The sequence below is a fragment of the Dermacentor silvarum genome, chromosome 1, assembly GCF_013339745.2.
Source record: "Dermacentor silvarum isolate Dsil-2018 chromosome 1, BIME_Dsil_1.4, whole genome shotgun sequence".
NCBI lineage: Eukaryota > Metazoa > Arthropoda > Arachnida > Ixodida > Ixodidae > Dermacentor > Dermacentor silvarum.
This window is the reverse complement of record NC_051154.1, coordinates 94,283,736-94,298,621: the sequence shown is the minus strand read 5'-3', so window position 1 is coordinate 94,298,621 and position 14,886 is coordinate 94,283,736. Positions and strand designations below refer to the sequence as shown.

At 47.4% G+C, this 14,886-nt stretch overlaps 1 protein-coding gene across 1 annotated transcript; it reads right to left on the bottom strand.

Moving 5' to 3' along the window:
* Nucleotides 1-264: 264 nt before the first annotated feature.
* On the bottom strand, nucleotides 265-13,306 carry LOC119450795 (protein unc-93 homolog A). Its single transcript, XM_037714324.2, has 2 exons — nucleotides 12,016-13,306; nucleotides 265-479 (listed from the first exon to the last, which is right to left on the bottom strand). The coding sequence occupies exons 1-2, from the start codon at nucleotides 13,304-13,306 to the stop codon at nucleotides 265-267; spliced, it is 1,506 nt and encodes a 501-aa protein (XP_037570252.1).
* Nucleotides 13,307-14,886: the final 1,580 nt, after the last annotated feature.

Here is a 14,886-nt window from a genome sequence, read left to right as displayed (position 1 = left end):
AGTCCACGCGACAGTACATTGAATCGTCGAAACAGACGCTGGCAAGTCACCATTATGACTGTTTCAAAGGTATGACATTAAAAGTGTTTTATCTCGCGACGCTGCAAAATGTAGACTTAGACCACTTCTGTCCTCGGAACTCGAAATATGACCCAGTGGTGAATCTGTTACACTGCAGAACCTTCGCGCGGAGAACGAGAGACTCGACGTCGTATCCGGCAGTCTGTGAAGCAGAGTAGCCCACAGTCGTGGTCGACGCTTGTGCTACATGGGTGACTTGTTTTCCCTGCTCATATGGAATTCGATGGTCAGGTAGCCGACCATGCCGATCACGAGCGCCACTAAGAGCGCCACAAGTTTGACGTAGACGCGCAGATGGCTTTGTGCAGCGAACATGATGATGAAGCCCATGGACTCCCACAGCCGGTAGTTGGCGAACGCCGGCTCGCGAGCGTCAGCGAAGATGACGCCGTAGAAAGCTGCGAAGTCGCATAATTAAGCCATTTACGTTTCTCCGGCTCATTCACACTGCATCGCCACCGTGATCAATGTCAACGCTTTAAAGACTGCCGTGTTGCTTTGTGTAGTGCTATACTATTACACGCTGCGTTTTAGCTGTTTTTAAAGCGACAGCGTTAAGGGCCCCCTGTCGCAGAAAATCCGATGTCGGTGTCGGCGGAGTTTCCGTGAGCGAAAATTTCCGTATATATTTAGGTACATGTATATGCCACGCCTTGCTATATGACATGCGGTATATATGTGGGTTATATTTCCACACCATTCTATCACTAAAGTTGCTCATACCTTGTCTTGCATTTTTGACAAAGTTATTCCTCGGAATTTTGAGAATGACAGCCCACAAACAAATGTCATGAAACGAAACACCGACAACGCATGCCTTTTATGTTAAATCTTCTCAGACTGAAATATCAAAAGTGCGAAACAACAACAGAAACCTGAAAATTATGTTTTTTTTTTGTTTTTTGTTTTTTTTTTGCACGGCTGTGCATTACCTCCGGGATCGGCCCACACAAGAGACCGCGTTTCTACCAGAAAGCTCGCCTTCCTGCATATTGTTCGCCGCCAGCGTTTGCGGGTAAACATTACGGTTACATAAGCTGCAGTTGCCGGGAAGCGTGAGAAGCAGTCAGGGCCCTTTGGATGTTATCGCGTTGCACTCTTAAAGGCGAAGCTGAAGTGTCCTCCAGTTTTTGTGTGAGTTCACCCCAGTCCTCTCTGTAATGCCGCCACTCTAACAAAGGGTGAGGGATTGCGTGATGAATACGGACCTACACGTGATACCTAACGCGCCGGTGATAATTTTGTATACACGCTATCAATAAACAAATCAACATATAGAGATACTCAAAAACAGCTGAAAAAAGGGAGGGAGGAAGGGAGGAGGAAAGCCACCATTCATCCAAAGTATAAAAATTGCAAGGCGCAGTTATTTGTTTAGAAAAAAAAAGGGTATTTTCATGTGTACTTAAAAGATGCCTGCTCCAGAAAAATAGCTTAATTAAACACTCGCACACACTTTTTCTTTGTTTTCGACGATTTCTCATGACACTTTTTTTTTCACTTTTTCTTATCCATGGTGAGTGTTATTCGCATGTATAACATTATTTTTAGTATCGCGTATTTGTATTTTATGATATATATATATATATATATATATATATATATATATACATATATATATATATAGGAAAGTCAGAAGCACAACTTCGCGGTTATCTTAGGTTTAATATTTTCCCAACAGTTTCGGTCGGTGGACCGACCTTTTTCAAGGGATACAGGAAAATCTTGCAACAGTCTTTTTATATCTTCAGGCAGAGAAAGAAGGCGCCAAAAAAAGGTGAGAAAGGAGAGATAGAGAGATATACGACAAAGTTGAACATGCAAAAAAAAAAAAAGAAAGAATGGAGAGTTAAAGGAAAGACGCCAAGACCTGGTCGTGCCAGACAAAGCAGAGGGCACGGTCGCTGTTAAGCGTGTTTCACATGCACAATTGACGGACACGCCTGTCATGTTTAGTTGAACATGCAAAAAAAAAAAGAAAAAAAAAAGGAGGGAGGGAGAGTTAAAGGTAAGACACCAAGACCTGGTCCTGCCTGACAAAGCAAAGGGCAAGGTCGCTGTTAAGCGTGTTTCACATGCACAATTGATGGACACGCCTGTCATGTTAAAAAAAAAGAGAGAGAGAGAGAGTTAAAGGAAAGACACCAAGACCTGGTCGTGCCAGACGAAGCTTAGGGCAAGGTCGCTGGTAAGCGTCTTACACATGCACAATTGGCGGACACGCCTGTCATGTTAAGTTGAGCATGAAATGAAAAAAAAAAAAGAGGGAGAGTTAAAGGAAAGAGAGTTAAAGGAAAGACACCAAGACCTGGTCGTGCCAGACAAAGTAAAGGGCGAAAGACGAGAAACACGAAAGAAGAAGAAATAACCTGCAAATGTAGTGACAGCGTGGCGAAATCAGCATGAAATTGAAAAGCAAGGGCAAAACACGAAAAACACGAAATACGAAGAAGCAGCCTGCAAATATGACAGTAACAGCCTGGCGAAATCAGCATGAAGTTGAAATTGAAAAGCAAGGGCAAAACACGAGAAACACGAAACAAGAAGAAATAACCTGCAAATATAATAGTAACAGCGTGGCAAAATAAGCATGAAATTAAAAAGCAAGGCACAATAATGTGGGTGGTTCGGTCCGCTCCCCCACTGCGGTAGTGGGCATTCTTTCGACATCACACACGTGTTCGGCTTGCCCATGCGGGGATTAAGTTCTGATTTTAGCTAATTTAACTTATGGACAAAGAAACGAGAGGTTTCCCATGTGTTCATTTATGCCGTGCGTGATTGTTCTAAATTTGTGGATAAAATATGACTCTCTTTGTTCCCGTTCACGAGAAGAGCGGAAGCCTGACTGGAGAAGAGTGACACGTATTTTATCAAATGAATGCTCAGGCAGACTGATATGCTTTGAGAATGGGAGATGTGGTAGTGCGCGGGTGTGAGCTCTGTGGTTGTTTAGACGGAGTCTGAACGCGGTTCCAGTCTGGCCTATATACTGTTGGTCGCAGACTTCACAATGGAGCATGTAGATCACATTGCTGCTGTCACAATTTAGAGGTTCCTTAATTTTGAATGCGAAATCAGAGGAAGTAGCCTTAGCAAGACAGGTTGAAGTCATGTGCTTACAGACCTTGCAGCGGGGTTTACCACAAGGTCTGCAGCCTGATTCTATGTTTTGAACCGTGGTTGTCCTAGCTCTGACGAGGATATCTCTTAGATTTCTTCCCCGGCGATAGACAACTCGGGGTGGCTCTGTGAAAATTGAAGACAAACGTGTGCTCTGCTGAATGATATTAAAGTGTTTGGCTAGGATGTTGTTCACGTGCGGTAATGTAGATGAGTAGGTGAGGATAAGGTTGGTTTGGTTTTTCGGATGGCGGGGCTTTGAGCCAGTCAAAATTTCATTTCTGTCTAAGGCTTGTGCTCGGCTTATAGCATCATCAACAATACGTTCCGGGTAGTGCTTCGCCACCAGGGCCGTTCTGAGTTCCTTTGCATGACATTGGAAGTCTTTCTCGTCAGAGCAGATGCGGCGGTATCGGTGGGCCTGTGAATACGGGATGGCTTTCTTGCAATGTTGTGGATGGCTACTTTTGAAATGAAGACATTGGTGGCGGTCTGTTGGCTTTTTATATAAGGTTGTGAATATGCGATTATCTTTAATTTGTACCGTGACATCAAGAAAGTTTACAGCTGATTTAGAATAGCTGTAAATGAAAGCGATTGACGGATGAACTGAATTAAAATCTGCTACAAATTTAAGGAGACTTTCTTCGTCGTGGTGCCAAATAAAGAATATGTCGTCTAAGAACCTTTTGTAGATGAGCGGCTTCAAAGGTCTGGCCGCAAGAAAAGGTTCTTCAAGTGATGCCATAAAAATATTCGCATAATTAGGAGCCATCTTCGTGCCCATTGCCGTTCCGCTTATCTGGAGGAACTATATATATATATATATAGTTGCAACGTTTGTAGCATTATGTTGTAGGTTTGTTTAATTGTATAATCATGGGACTTGTAGTTTTCATTTTATGTATTACCCAATACTGATTCACACTTGATGTTTATTCGCGTTTAATTCTTTCGCTGTAGCAATTGATTTCTTATGTACCGTTTGTTTTGTTAATAGAATTTGTTTCCTGTAATTACACCTTTTAGTTTAGACCCTTTTCTAGCCTATGGCCATGTGTCTAATAGTAACAACTTAAAGCGCTGGAGCATACGAGGACAATATGGAGAAGGACACGACACGAGCGCTAGCTAACTTTCAACAGTTGGTTTATTTGAAGACCGAGGCAGAAATATATACATACACAACACCCCTGTGCCACAGCAAAGGACATGCGCACAGATACGGATTTTCTTTTCCTTTCGACTCAAGTATATACGCCCGAAAGTGGTCACACTGTCAAGTGCACACGCTAGGAAAGATTTAAAAATGACAATACTTTCTCGGCCAACGAGACGGACGGTGTGCGGACACAGTCCATGCTCAATGTTGCAATCTTCGCTGCTTCAATGATTATTCTTGTTATAGTTAATCTCTGTGTGACGATATTTTGGAAAACTGGTTCGCATCCACACGTGCTGCAATGCAGTGCCAGCCGCTTATCGCGTCCTTCCTTAGCATTGTTAGAATGTTCTCTTAATCTGTCGTTTAGGCAACGAATCGTCTGCCCGACGTAATGCTTACCACAGGAAAGAGGTATTTGCTTTACTACCGATTCCTTGCAATTTACAAATTGTGTTCTACGCCGCTTCTTGCATGCGTGCGTCTTATCCTGTTGAGCATTGTTGGCCTTACAAATAGTTTTCATCTTGCACGGGGCCGATAACACTGCTTTGACGTTAGCCTTTTTGACGTTAGCGGTCCTAGGTAGCTTCAGGGGAGGATGTTGCGTTTATCAGACGAAGTTTACTACGTTAGGCAAGTAAAGGAACTGTGCAGCAACAGATTGCTTCCGCGGAATCCGCAAGAAATCTGTAGCCGATTGTTTGAAACTCGCGCTCTCCAGTACCGGTTCGTGCATTAGAAATGGGAAGACACGTCAAATTCCGTATAGTACACGGGCACACATTCGGTCGAACGTTTCAAGGAATACGAGACTACATCAGCGCGCCCCTCCCTTGCCGCCCCTCTTCGCGTCATGGACGTTATCAAGGTCAAAAGGACAAAAGAAGGCGCAATTAAACCCCGGGAGAAACGTAATTCTTCCCTTTGGAGAAGACCATCCGACGCCGGAACGAGGTCACTTGATTTGGACTTTCTGCGGCAGAAAGTCACGGGCACGATGCTAGAACAATGGGATGTTCGGGCACATGGCGAACTACCATTGTTGTCGTCGATGCAAATAAGGCTTGCGTTTGCAAAACTCCTCTTGTGTATAAGTACTGTCCGCGATTGGCCAACTCTGCGGCAATTGCCTCGTTATCATGCTGATCGCTTTCATGACTGACGGGCACCCGAAGGCTGGCCAATGAGAAGACGCTCTTACGTAAGATAGGTTTTACACGTAAATATGAACCCTGTTATGAAACCCCTGACCACAATGTCTGCAGGATAGACTAAATCCGCGAACATCGCGGATAACCACTTTCATTTAGACCAGGACCGCGTACAAGTCGCTGTCATGAATTCATTCACGTCAAACATCCTAGGACCATACAAGTGCGAATAAACCTCTGCTAAAAATAACTTTTCCTGGCTCCTAGAAAATTGCTTGCGTAATCGTACTGTCAAAAACATTACAAGATTTTCCTTTGCTGAGTCTTTCCGGTCTTTGAGCCTCAGCAGCTGCTGTCGCCGGGCCATAAAAAAAAAAAGGAAAGAAAAGTCTTGAATCGGGGCCTTAATCCTTGCGTAAATGCACAAAAGTGTTCTCTGAACACACAACAGTATTTCGCCTCCACTGCTGCATCATGGATGTCGTTCTGCATATTGTGACTCATGCGAGTACGAAAGTAACTGCATAGCTTAACCATATCAGTATTTCCGAACAGTACAATGACATTTGACGTTCTTAGTCATATTTAGGAATTGCTTAGTCTGTTCGATCTGCCAGCTACATGTAAACCGATGCGGTCAATTTCTCTATAAACAGGCAGATTTTTCTGTAATGCAGTGAAGGAAGAAAGCTCAACACACATTATTACATGCGGTGTTCCGCAGGACGAGACATCCTCAACGCATCGACATTCACCCGAAGCGTATTCTCTAACCATCTATTTTATTTTCCTCTCTTTTCGTTCTCCCTCATTGGCCCAGAGAGAGAGAGAACAAAGAGAAGGCAGGAAGGTCAACTGGACAATCATCTGGTTTGCTACCCTACACTGGGGGTAAATGAAAGAGGGAATATAAAGATGAAAAGAGGGAGAGAAAGAGATAATGAGCACTGCGCGTGCACAAGGACGCACAGCAGTACTACAATCGGCCATTGAGGTCGATGTTCCTCAAAAACTTCAGTAGCGCACGAATTACTTTCTGGGCCATCGACGGATGTGGCGAGGGTCCAAGAATTTCCGCTTCGGATAATGTTCTGCTGGAGTTCAGTCGGCTTAGTTTGATGATCTGCGCTGGACGTGGCATTGAGGGAGAGTGCACAAACGTTACTCGGAGGCCGCTGCGTGGCTGTTATCTCTGGGATTGGCTACTCGACGCGACGCATGATAAGAAGAATGGAAAATGAAATGGAACTTTACAAAATACGGACACTGCGTCTGGGCAATGTAACGATTCAATTCCAATATCCTTTATTAAATCGACTATTATTCCTTCCTCTCCATCTCCAGCAGCTTTTCCCCTGGTCATGTCTTGCAAGGCCCTTCTAACTTCATCTCTAGTTATAGAAGGAGCCTCTGTATCCTGTTCATCACTACTTCGAATGAAAGTAGCTTGGCTGCTCTGGGTACTGTATAGGTCAGTATAGAATTCTTCCGCTGTTTTTACTATGTCATCGAAATTGCTGATGATATTACCCTGCTTATGTTTCAGAGCATACATTTTGCCTTTTCCTATGCCAAGTTTTCTTTTCACTGATTTAATGCTTACACCGCTACAACGCCCTACACCGCTACAACGCCCGGCCTGATGGCGCTGAGCTCTTGCTTGTTGTCCCCGCGCATCTTCGCTCTACTGTTTTGCGCCAGCTTCACGATGCACCGACGGCCGGACACCTAGGCGTGTCACGCACGTATGATCGCATCCGTAGGCGCTTCTTTTGGCCTGGTCTCTACCGTTCTGTGCGACAGTACGTTGCGGCTTGTGACCACTGCCAGCGACGCAAGACTCCTGCCCTACTGCCTGCTGGCAGCCTTCAGCCCCTCGACATCCCTGATGAACCATTTTTCCGGGTGGGACTCGATCTTCTAGGGCCTTTTCCCATGTCAACCACTGGCAATAGATGGGTTGCAGTCGCTACTGACTACGCAACGCGGTACGCTGTTACACGAGCACTTCCCACCAGCTGTGCTACTGATGTAGCCGATTTCCTTCTTCACGACGTCATCCTGCGCCACGGTGCTCCTCGTCAGTTAATCACGGACCGCGGCCGCTGCTTCCTGTCTAAAGTGGTCGACGACATTCTTCGTTCTTGCAAGACCAATCACAAGTTCACCACTGCGTACCATCCACAGACAAACGGCCTTACTGAACGCCTCAACCGTACTCTCACAGATATGCTTGCTATGTACGTGTCTGAGGACCACCGAGACTGGGACATTAACTTGCCTTTTGTGACCTTCGCCTACAACTCTTCTCGTCACGACACAGCTGGCTATTCACCTTTTTATCTACTGTTTGGCTACGACCCACTATTACCTATGGACACCATACTTCATGCTCACGCAGACACATCCTCTGCCTATGCTCGTGATGCTCTTGCCCGTGCTGACATCGCCCGTCAGGTTGCCCGCGATCGCTTGTCGGCTTCACAGGTCAAACAAAAATGTCTCTATGACCGCCGACACCGGGAGGTGAACTTCCCTCCAGGATCGCTTGTCTTGCTGTGGTTCCCGTCACGTCGCGTTGGCCTATGCGAAAAACTTCTCTCCCGTTATGCTGGCCCTTACCGCGTCGTACGCAAAGTCACTAATGTGACCTATGAAATCGCTCCGCTAAATCCTACGTCGGCCTCTGCAACAATCGCGAGTGACATAGTCCATGTCTCGCGTCTAAAACCGTACCACTCTCAGCCCGGGCCCTAATTGCACCGGGACGGTGCTTCTGCCGCCGGCGGGTAATGTCACGAGCGGCGATCCTGTGGTCGGTGCTTGGACGATGACGACGACGACGGGTGGTTTTTCTGGTGTGCACGCGCTCCCCTGAACGATTGCTGCAGCGTTGTGCGCCTTACCCTGTAAATATATCCATTCTATTTATATTCTCCCCGTAACAATATTTTACTGCTTCCTCAATCTTTCCCACGTTATAATTTCGGACATCCCTTACTTTCTTCTTGTTGATCAGTTTCGACAGTTCAGCGAATTCTATCTGATCTCTCGAGTTTGACACTTTCACGTTTTGCCGTTTCTTTATTAGCTCCTTTATTACTTGGGAGAGCTTACCTACTGGTTGTCTTGGTGCCTTACCTCCCACTTCAATTGCTGCTTCTGAGATCAGCCTAGTTATGGTTTCATTCATTACCTCTATGTTGTCTTCATCTTCCTGTTCTAAAGCTGCATATTTGTTTGCGAGCACCAGCCTGAATTGGTCTGCTTTTACCCTTACTGCGTCTAGGTTGGCCTGTTTCTTCTTGACTAATTTTATTCTTTCTCTCTTCAAATTGAGAGAAATTCTAGACCTCACTAACCTATGGTCACTGCACTTTACCTTACCTAACACTTCTACATTCTGCACTATGCTTGGATCGGCAGAGAGTATGAAATCTATTTCATTCCTTGTTTCTCCATTAGGGCTTTTTCAGGAACACTTCCTGTTGCTGCGCTTCCTGAAGAATGTATTCATTATTCGGAGCCTATTCCTTTCAACCAACATCTCTGTTCCTAGAATCGATGCCGTAGTTGCCAATTGCTTGCTCACCAACCTGCTTTTTGCCCACTTTTGCATTGAAGTCGCCCATGACCACAGTATACTGAGTTTGCACCTTTCTCATTGCTAATTCGACATCTTCATAGAACTGTTCTATTTCTTCATCATCGTGACTGGAGGTTGGGGCGTATGCTTGTAAAATCTTCATTCTATACCTCCTATTCAGCTTTATTACGACGACTGCTACCCTCTCATTAATGCTGTGGAATTCATCTATGTTAACCGCTATGTCCATAGGGATTAGAAATCATACCCCGTATTCTCCCTTATCAGGAAGACCTCTGTAGCAGTGGCGCACCGACGGGGGTGGGGAGGGGGGATTGAGGGGTTCCACCCCCCCCCCCCCCCCTGAGGCCGGTTTAACCCTCCCACGCGTCCAGCCCCTCCAGTCCAACGTGTACCTTCAGTGCTCTGTTCACATTGTCATTACAATTCAGGAGGTGGCTTGAGGTCGAATTTTCCTGATTATCAAAAACACTCTCTCACTATCTTGTATTTATTCATTCACTCTTAAATTCAAGGAGGGCCAACCGCGTGCTCGATGGCTTTGCGTTGAATTCCATGGACTGTAGCAGCCCCACTAACTCTCGGCAATTTTTCTTGCCGTTGCCAGGCGCCACTTGAAGCTTGAAAATGTAGTGGACTGAAGGAGGATTCGAACCTACGACCTTCAGGATTAGAAGCCCGGTGTTCTACCTCTGCTTCACGCCACCACTTACGCAAGTGTAATTACAGTGATTTATATGTTTATGTAAAACGTTGTATAAACACATGTATGGTGATTTATATATACATGTTTCATTATGGTCACGTTTCTCTTGCCTTTCGCTTTCAGTACTTATAATTTTTCGTGTAACTGTTTCCCTCTTTAATCCATAATATACAGAGTGTATAACCTCGCAAGGGAACAAGAATTCAAGATCGCCAGTCAGCCTCTAGGGTCTGTAAAGGAGTACATTTATCTAGGTCAATTACTCACAGGGGACCCTGATCATGAGAAGGAAATTTACAGAAGAATAAAATTGTGTTGGAGTGCATACGACAGGCATTGCCAAATCCTGACTGGGAGCTTACCACTGTCGTTGAAAAGAAAAGTGCACAATCATTGCATTCTACCGGTGCTAACATATGAGGCAGAAACTTAGAGGTTCACAAACAAGCTCAAGTTGAGGACCGCACAAAGAGCTATGGAACGAAAAATGTTAGGCCTAACGTTAAGAGACAGGAGGAGAGCGGTGTGGATCAGAGCAAACGGGGTTGGCCGATATTCTAGTTGACATTAAGAGGGGAAAATGGAGCTGGACAGGCCATGTAAAGCGTAGGATGGATGACCGGTGGACCATTAGAGTTACAGAATGGATACCAAGAGAAGGGAAGTGCAGTCGAGGACGGCAGAAAACTAGGTGGGGTGATGAAGTTAAGAAATTTGCAGGCGCAAATTGGAATCAGCTAGCGCAAGACAGGGTTAATTGGAGATCGCAGGGAGAGGCCTTCGTCCTGCAGTGGACATAATTATAGACTGATGATGATACAGGGTATCCCAACTATCATGCACCAAGATTTAAACAAATGCGAATGCCACGTAGCTGGACAGAACCGAGGTAATGTTGTTTGCCGTCGCATGGAGATACTTGGATTATTTCGTGAATTCCGCCTAGTTACATAATTTGTCTAAATTAATTAATCAACTTCTCAAACTTATAATTAGATGAAAAGTGTGAATGAGAAAATTGTGGAGCACCATGAAAAACTCCCGATACAGCTTTCTGTTGCTCAATACGTGCTACATAAAAGTGTTTTTCCGAGCGCGAAAGAAGCCCGCGAATACACGCAAGGTGCCTCGAGCGGCCAGTCGCGCGGAATATGTTATCGTTATTTAAAACGTTTTCTTCATAACTTTTAGTGTATGCATGCTTAGCACTTATCTAACCTGCGGCCATAGATACCATAGACCATATACCTGGTACATGCAGAACTCAGTTGCTCGCGCTTTCTGCAAGCGTACTGTGCATACGCTACCCGCATGTTCATCTCCACCGCTGATATATAGCATTTGCAAGTTTAAATTCCGGTTCAACAGCAGCCAAGTTTCATCTGATTTCCAACCACCGTTCGGTTTATAAAGCCAAGGCCTTCAAGAGGGACCAGCGTGGCAATATTTTGTAGTCATGTGGCCACTGTTTTTTTTTATGCGCGCGAAAGCATCAAATGACCCATTGAGCGTAAAAGCCGGCGTCTGTAGCATGCAGCGAAACGGCACCTAAATTCCCATTGGCTGCGACGCCACGTCACGAGCACGCCACGTCACGAGCGCGCCTCGACGGAGCAGAGCGGGCGAAACGGAACGCCCCCTGCTGCGCTGACGCGTCAGGTGTTTCGTGAGGGGAGAGGGCATCGCCGCGTAGCACGTCGCCAGCGCACCTCTCGCTCTCGCCGTCTTGCTCTCGGAAGCCGGTGCGCGGTCTCTCTGCTTCCTCGGTCTCGTCGCGCAAGATGTCAGTGGCATGCGGCGTTGGCATCACAGGCTGCTGCTGCTTGCTGGCTCGGGCAGCACGTACCGCTATGGTACATTACAAGCAGCGCAAAACTCGGAGGACCACTCAGCGACGTTCAATAGGATATGAATGCTTTCGAATTCACAACTCATAAGGAGTACTTAGGTGCCCTCGGATTTTTATTTTTGAAACACAGAGTGACTGGATGGCCGGCAACGTTTCAAGAAATGTCCTCTGGTCTCACGGATACTTTCTTCAAGGTCATATTACTAATAGGTGCCCCTGAAGAAAGTGTTCATGTGACCTGGGACGCTCAAGCATCTGGCAACCACTCCTCGAAAGGAAAAAAAAATGTCACCGCGACAATGCAACTTGCACCCTTATCTGCGGAGTACTCACCGTTGATCTGCGTCTGCCAGGAGGCGTCGGCCATGCCCCACAGCATGGCAATGATAAAGAAGTTGTGCAGCTCCGAAGGGCGTGGGTGCCAGGTGAACAGAAGGATCATAACGGCGACGTTGAGCAACGCCGCCAGCATAACGATGGGTACGCGGCCGACTCGCTTGACGAGAAAGCCGAACGCCATAGAGCAGGTGGCGTCGGTGAGCCCATACGAGATCATGACGAAGCCGACGAACTGGACGCCCCAGGAGCAGCTGATGTACGCCTGAGTGAAGTCGCCCGAGAAGAAAGCCTGCTGCATACCGCTGTAGATTGTGAGCGGTACGATAAGCTGCTGGTAGCCCCGGCGCATATGGTACAGCGTCTCAACAAGCAGCTGCGTAGGCGGGTTCGGATCGGACACCTCCTTGCGCACAGGGTCCAGGAAGGCGACGAGTATCACGATGGAGGACAGCACGCAGCACGTGTAGACACCACTTAGCGTGTACGTCTGCATGCGACTCACGACGCCCAGGTTGGTCTGGTTTAGCATGGCCAAGTCCTCGGTCGGGTGGAACGAGGCGCCGCATTGCTCTATGTCGGCGGCCACCTCGGTCATGTTGGGCGGCCGCAGCACGATGAAGGCGATCAGGTTGCCCCATATTTGGGTAGTCTGGAAGAGCATGAAGAAGACGCCGAAGAAGCCGGCCACGAATGGCGCTGAGTCGAGAGCGCCCACCTGGTCGGCGTACTCCTGCGCCAGGTACGTGAGGTAGGCGCACTTGGAGGTCCAGAGAGGCGCCCCGCCCATGCCCAGCACGAGCGACGCGGGCAGCAGCGTGTACCAGCTGGGCTCCATGTTGGCCACAAAGTAGAGCAAGTACATGACCACCGACGTCACCATGGTATACTTGAGGCCCAACCGCCGGATCATATACGTGGGCACGAACATGCACGACAACACGAGCGCCACATAAATGGTGGCCAGCGAGGCGGTTCCGAGGCCGGCCTCTGGGTTCAGGCTGCTCTGCAGGTTTTGCATCGACTGGTAGGCCGTGAAGAGCAGCAGGAAACTCGTGCTGACAACGAGCAGGTTGCGCAGCACGCGCTTCCTATCGTCCGACGTTGACGGGCTCTTCTCCTCGATGACCAGCGGTTGAATGTTGGGCACGCTGCGCCGCGGCACCATCATCTTGGAAGGTCGCTTCTGTCGGTGCTCTCGATGATCCTGCTCCTGCTGCTGCGGCGATATCTGTTCTTGCTGCCCACGATGTTGAGCCAGGGGGCTCTTGTCACCCATCTCCTCCATTGCAAGTCCAGTCCACCGACCGCACTATGTCATGCCACCTGAACGTTGCGCCGACGAAAAAGCCTGCGTAGCACGTCGCTATTCTTAAACACCCGACAGTGCAGTTATTCGTCGTTTCTAGAAACGAGTGACTGCAGTGATGTGATGACACCAGATTGTAGTTTTACGACGTTTCTTACGTGGGATTGCACTCTTCTCGCTCATGTCACAATACACGAAGGAAATTTTTAATATACGACAAAGCCAGGGCTCACAAAGTCGCTTGCTCACGACAACGGCTGCTTATCACGGATGCCAACCAACCACGTTGATGAACAATATATATAAATACGAATGCGCCGGCCAGTGAAACAAAAATTTTCCTCACAAAGGTGGAGCTTGGCAAATCTATGGCGCTATGCACTCTTAAAAACGATTGAACCCTTTGCTGCTTATCTTGTTCCACAACGATAATCATCATCTATCTTGCCCGCATTTCTTCTCTTTAACCCTGTGAGCCCTGTCCTTCCAGGTCACGAATGGCATGCGTATGTGACAGAGCATTCTCGACAGGAAGGTAGCGAGCGCAGAGTGTACATGTCATCTCAAGATGACATGTACACGCTGATTATGCTTGATTATAGGCCATACAATATGAAAAAAAAATATTTCAATTCTACGCCTTTGTCACCATTAGCCTTCCGCAATTGATGAAAATGTTTTCGGGCCACGCCTAGTTCGCCTGTCTGTCACGCGACGTCACAAAACCGCGGAAACGCACCACGTCATGGGGACGTGTACGCACTAAAGATGTATTAATATTGCCGAACAAAGCTTAATCTATTTTTTGGTATAGCCGGAGACTGCCCCGTTCCGAAAGGAACAGTAGATGGCTGTCGACTGATCGCTCCGGCGCTTTGTACTCGAAGCTGCCTGCGAGAATTGCATAATAAAGCTGCGTACATAATAAAAAGTTGTCGCAGTTTCACCTGAAAGACGAAGCATCAATTGCGACAGCAAATTTGTAGAGAGCTATACGGAGTAATGATAGTAGTTTTATCAGCTGTATAAACTTGGACATGCAGCAGCACCGGCAATACGCAGAACTGTTGTCGACGCCGTCGGCGTTTTGCCCGCGTTCGCACAAAATGCGTGCGGCGTTGGTGACTGTTGCCGGAGCCTCTGATATAAATAGGCACTTGGTGCCGCAGCTAAACGTCGCCTTCCTTTCGTGCGTCAGAAGGCAGCCTCACGTGCAAGCTCGCGCGAGGAAACGCTGCTGGCGCGCAGCGAAGCACATTGACGGAATGTGCGGAGTGATGTAGGCGCGTTTGCTCTACATATATGGTGATTGTAAAGGAGGAAAGAGACGCCTACTTCTGCAGCCCTTAAGGGAGCACGGCACAGAACGCGCGTTTGTTCTCCGCCGTGGGTTCACTCCCCGTGAAAGCGCGCGTCCCTCGCGCCCTTTCACTCGCACATACAGCATTCGGCGGCGCGCGGCGACGATTTCATCTCCATTGACGTCATACGGAACCTCACGGCAACGGCGACGGCGGCGACGCCGACGGCAGAAATCTGCTTTGGAGTGTCCATATAAT

What these genes read in the sequence shown, in the direction of transcription:
- LOC119450795 (XM_037714324.2), bottom strand. Translation starts at nt 13,306, where the DNA reads ATGGAGGAGATGGGTGACAAGAGCCCCCTGGCTCAACATCGTGGGCAG. An exon ending in CTGGCAGACGCAGATCAACG is followed by an intron (nt 480 to 12,015) that starts GTGAGTACTCCG and finishes GCGACTTCGCAG; the next exon opens with CTTTCTACGGCGTCATCTTC.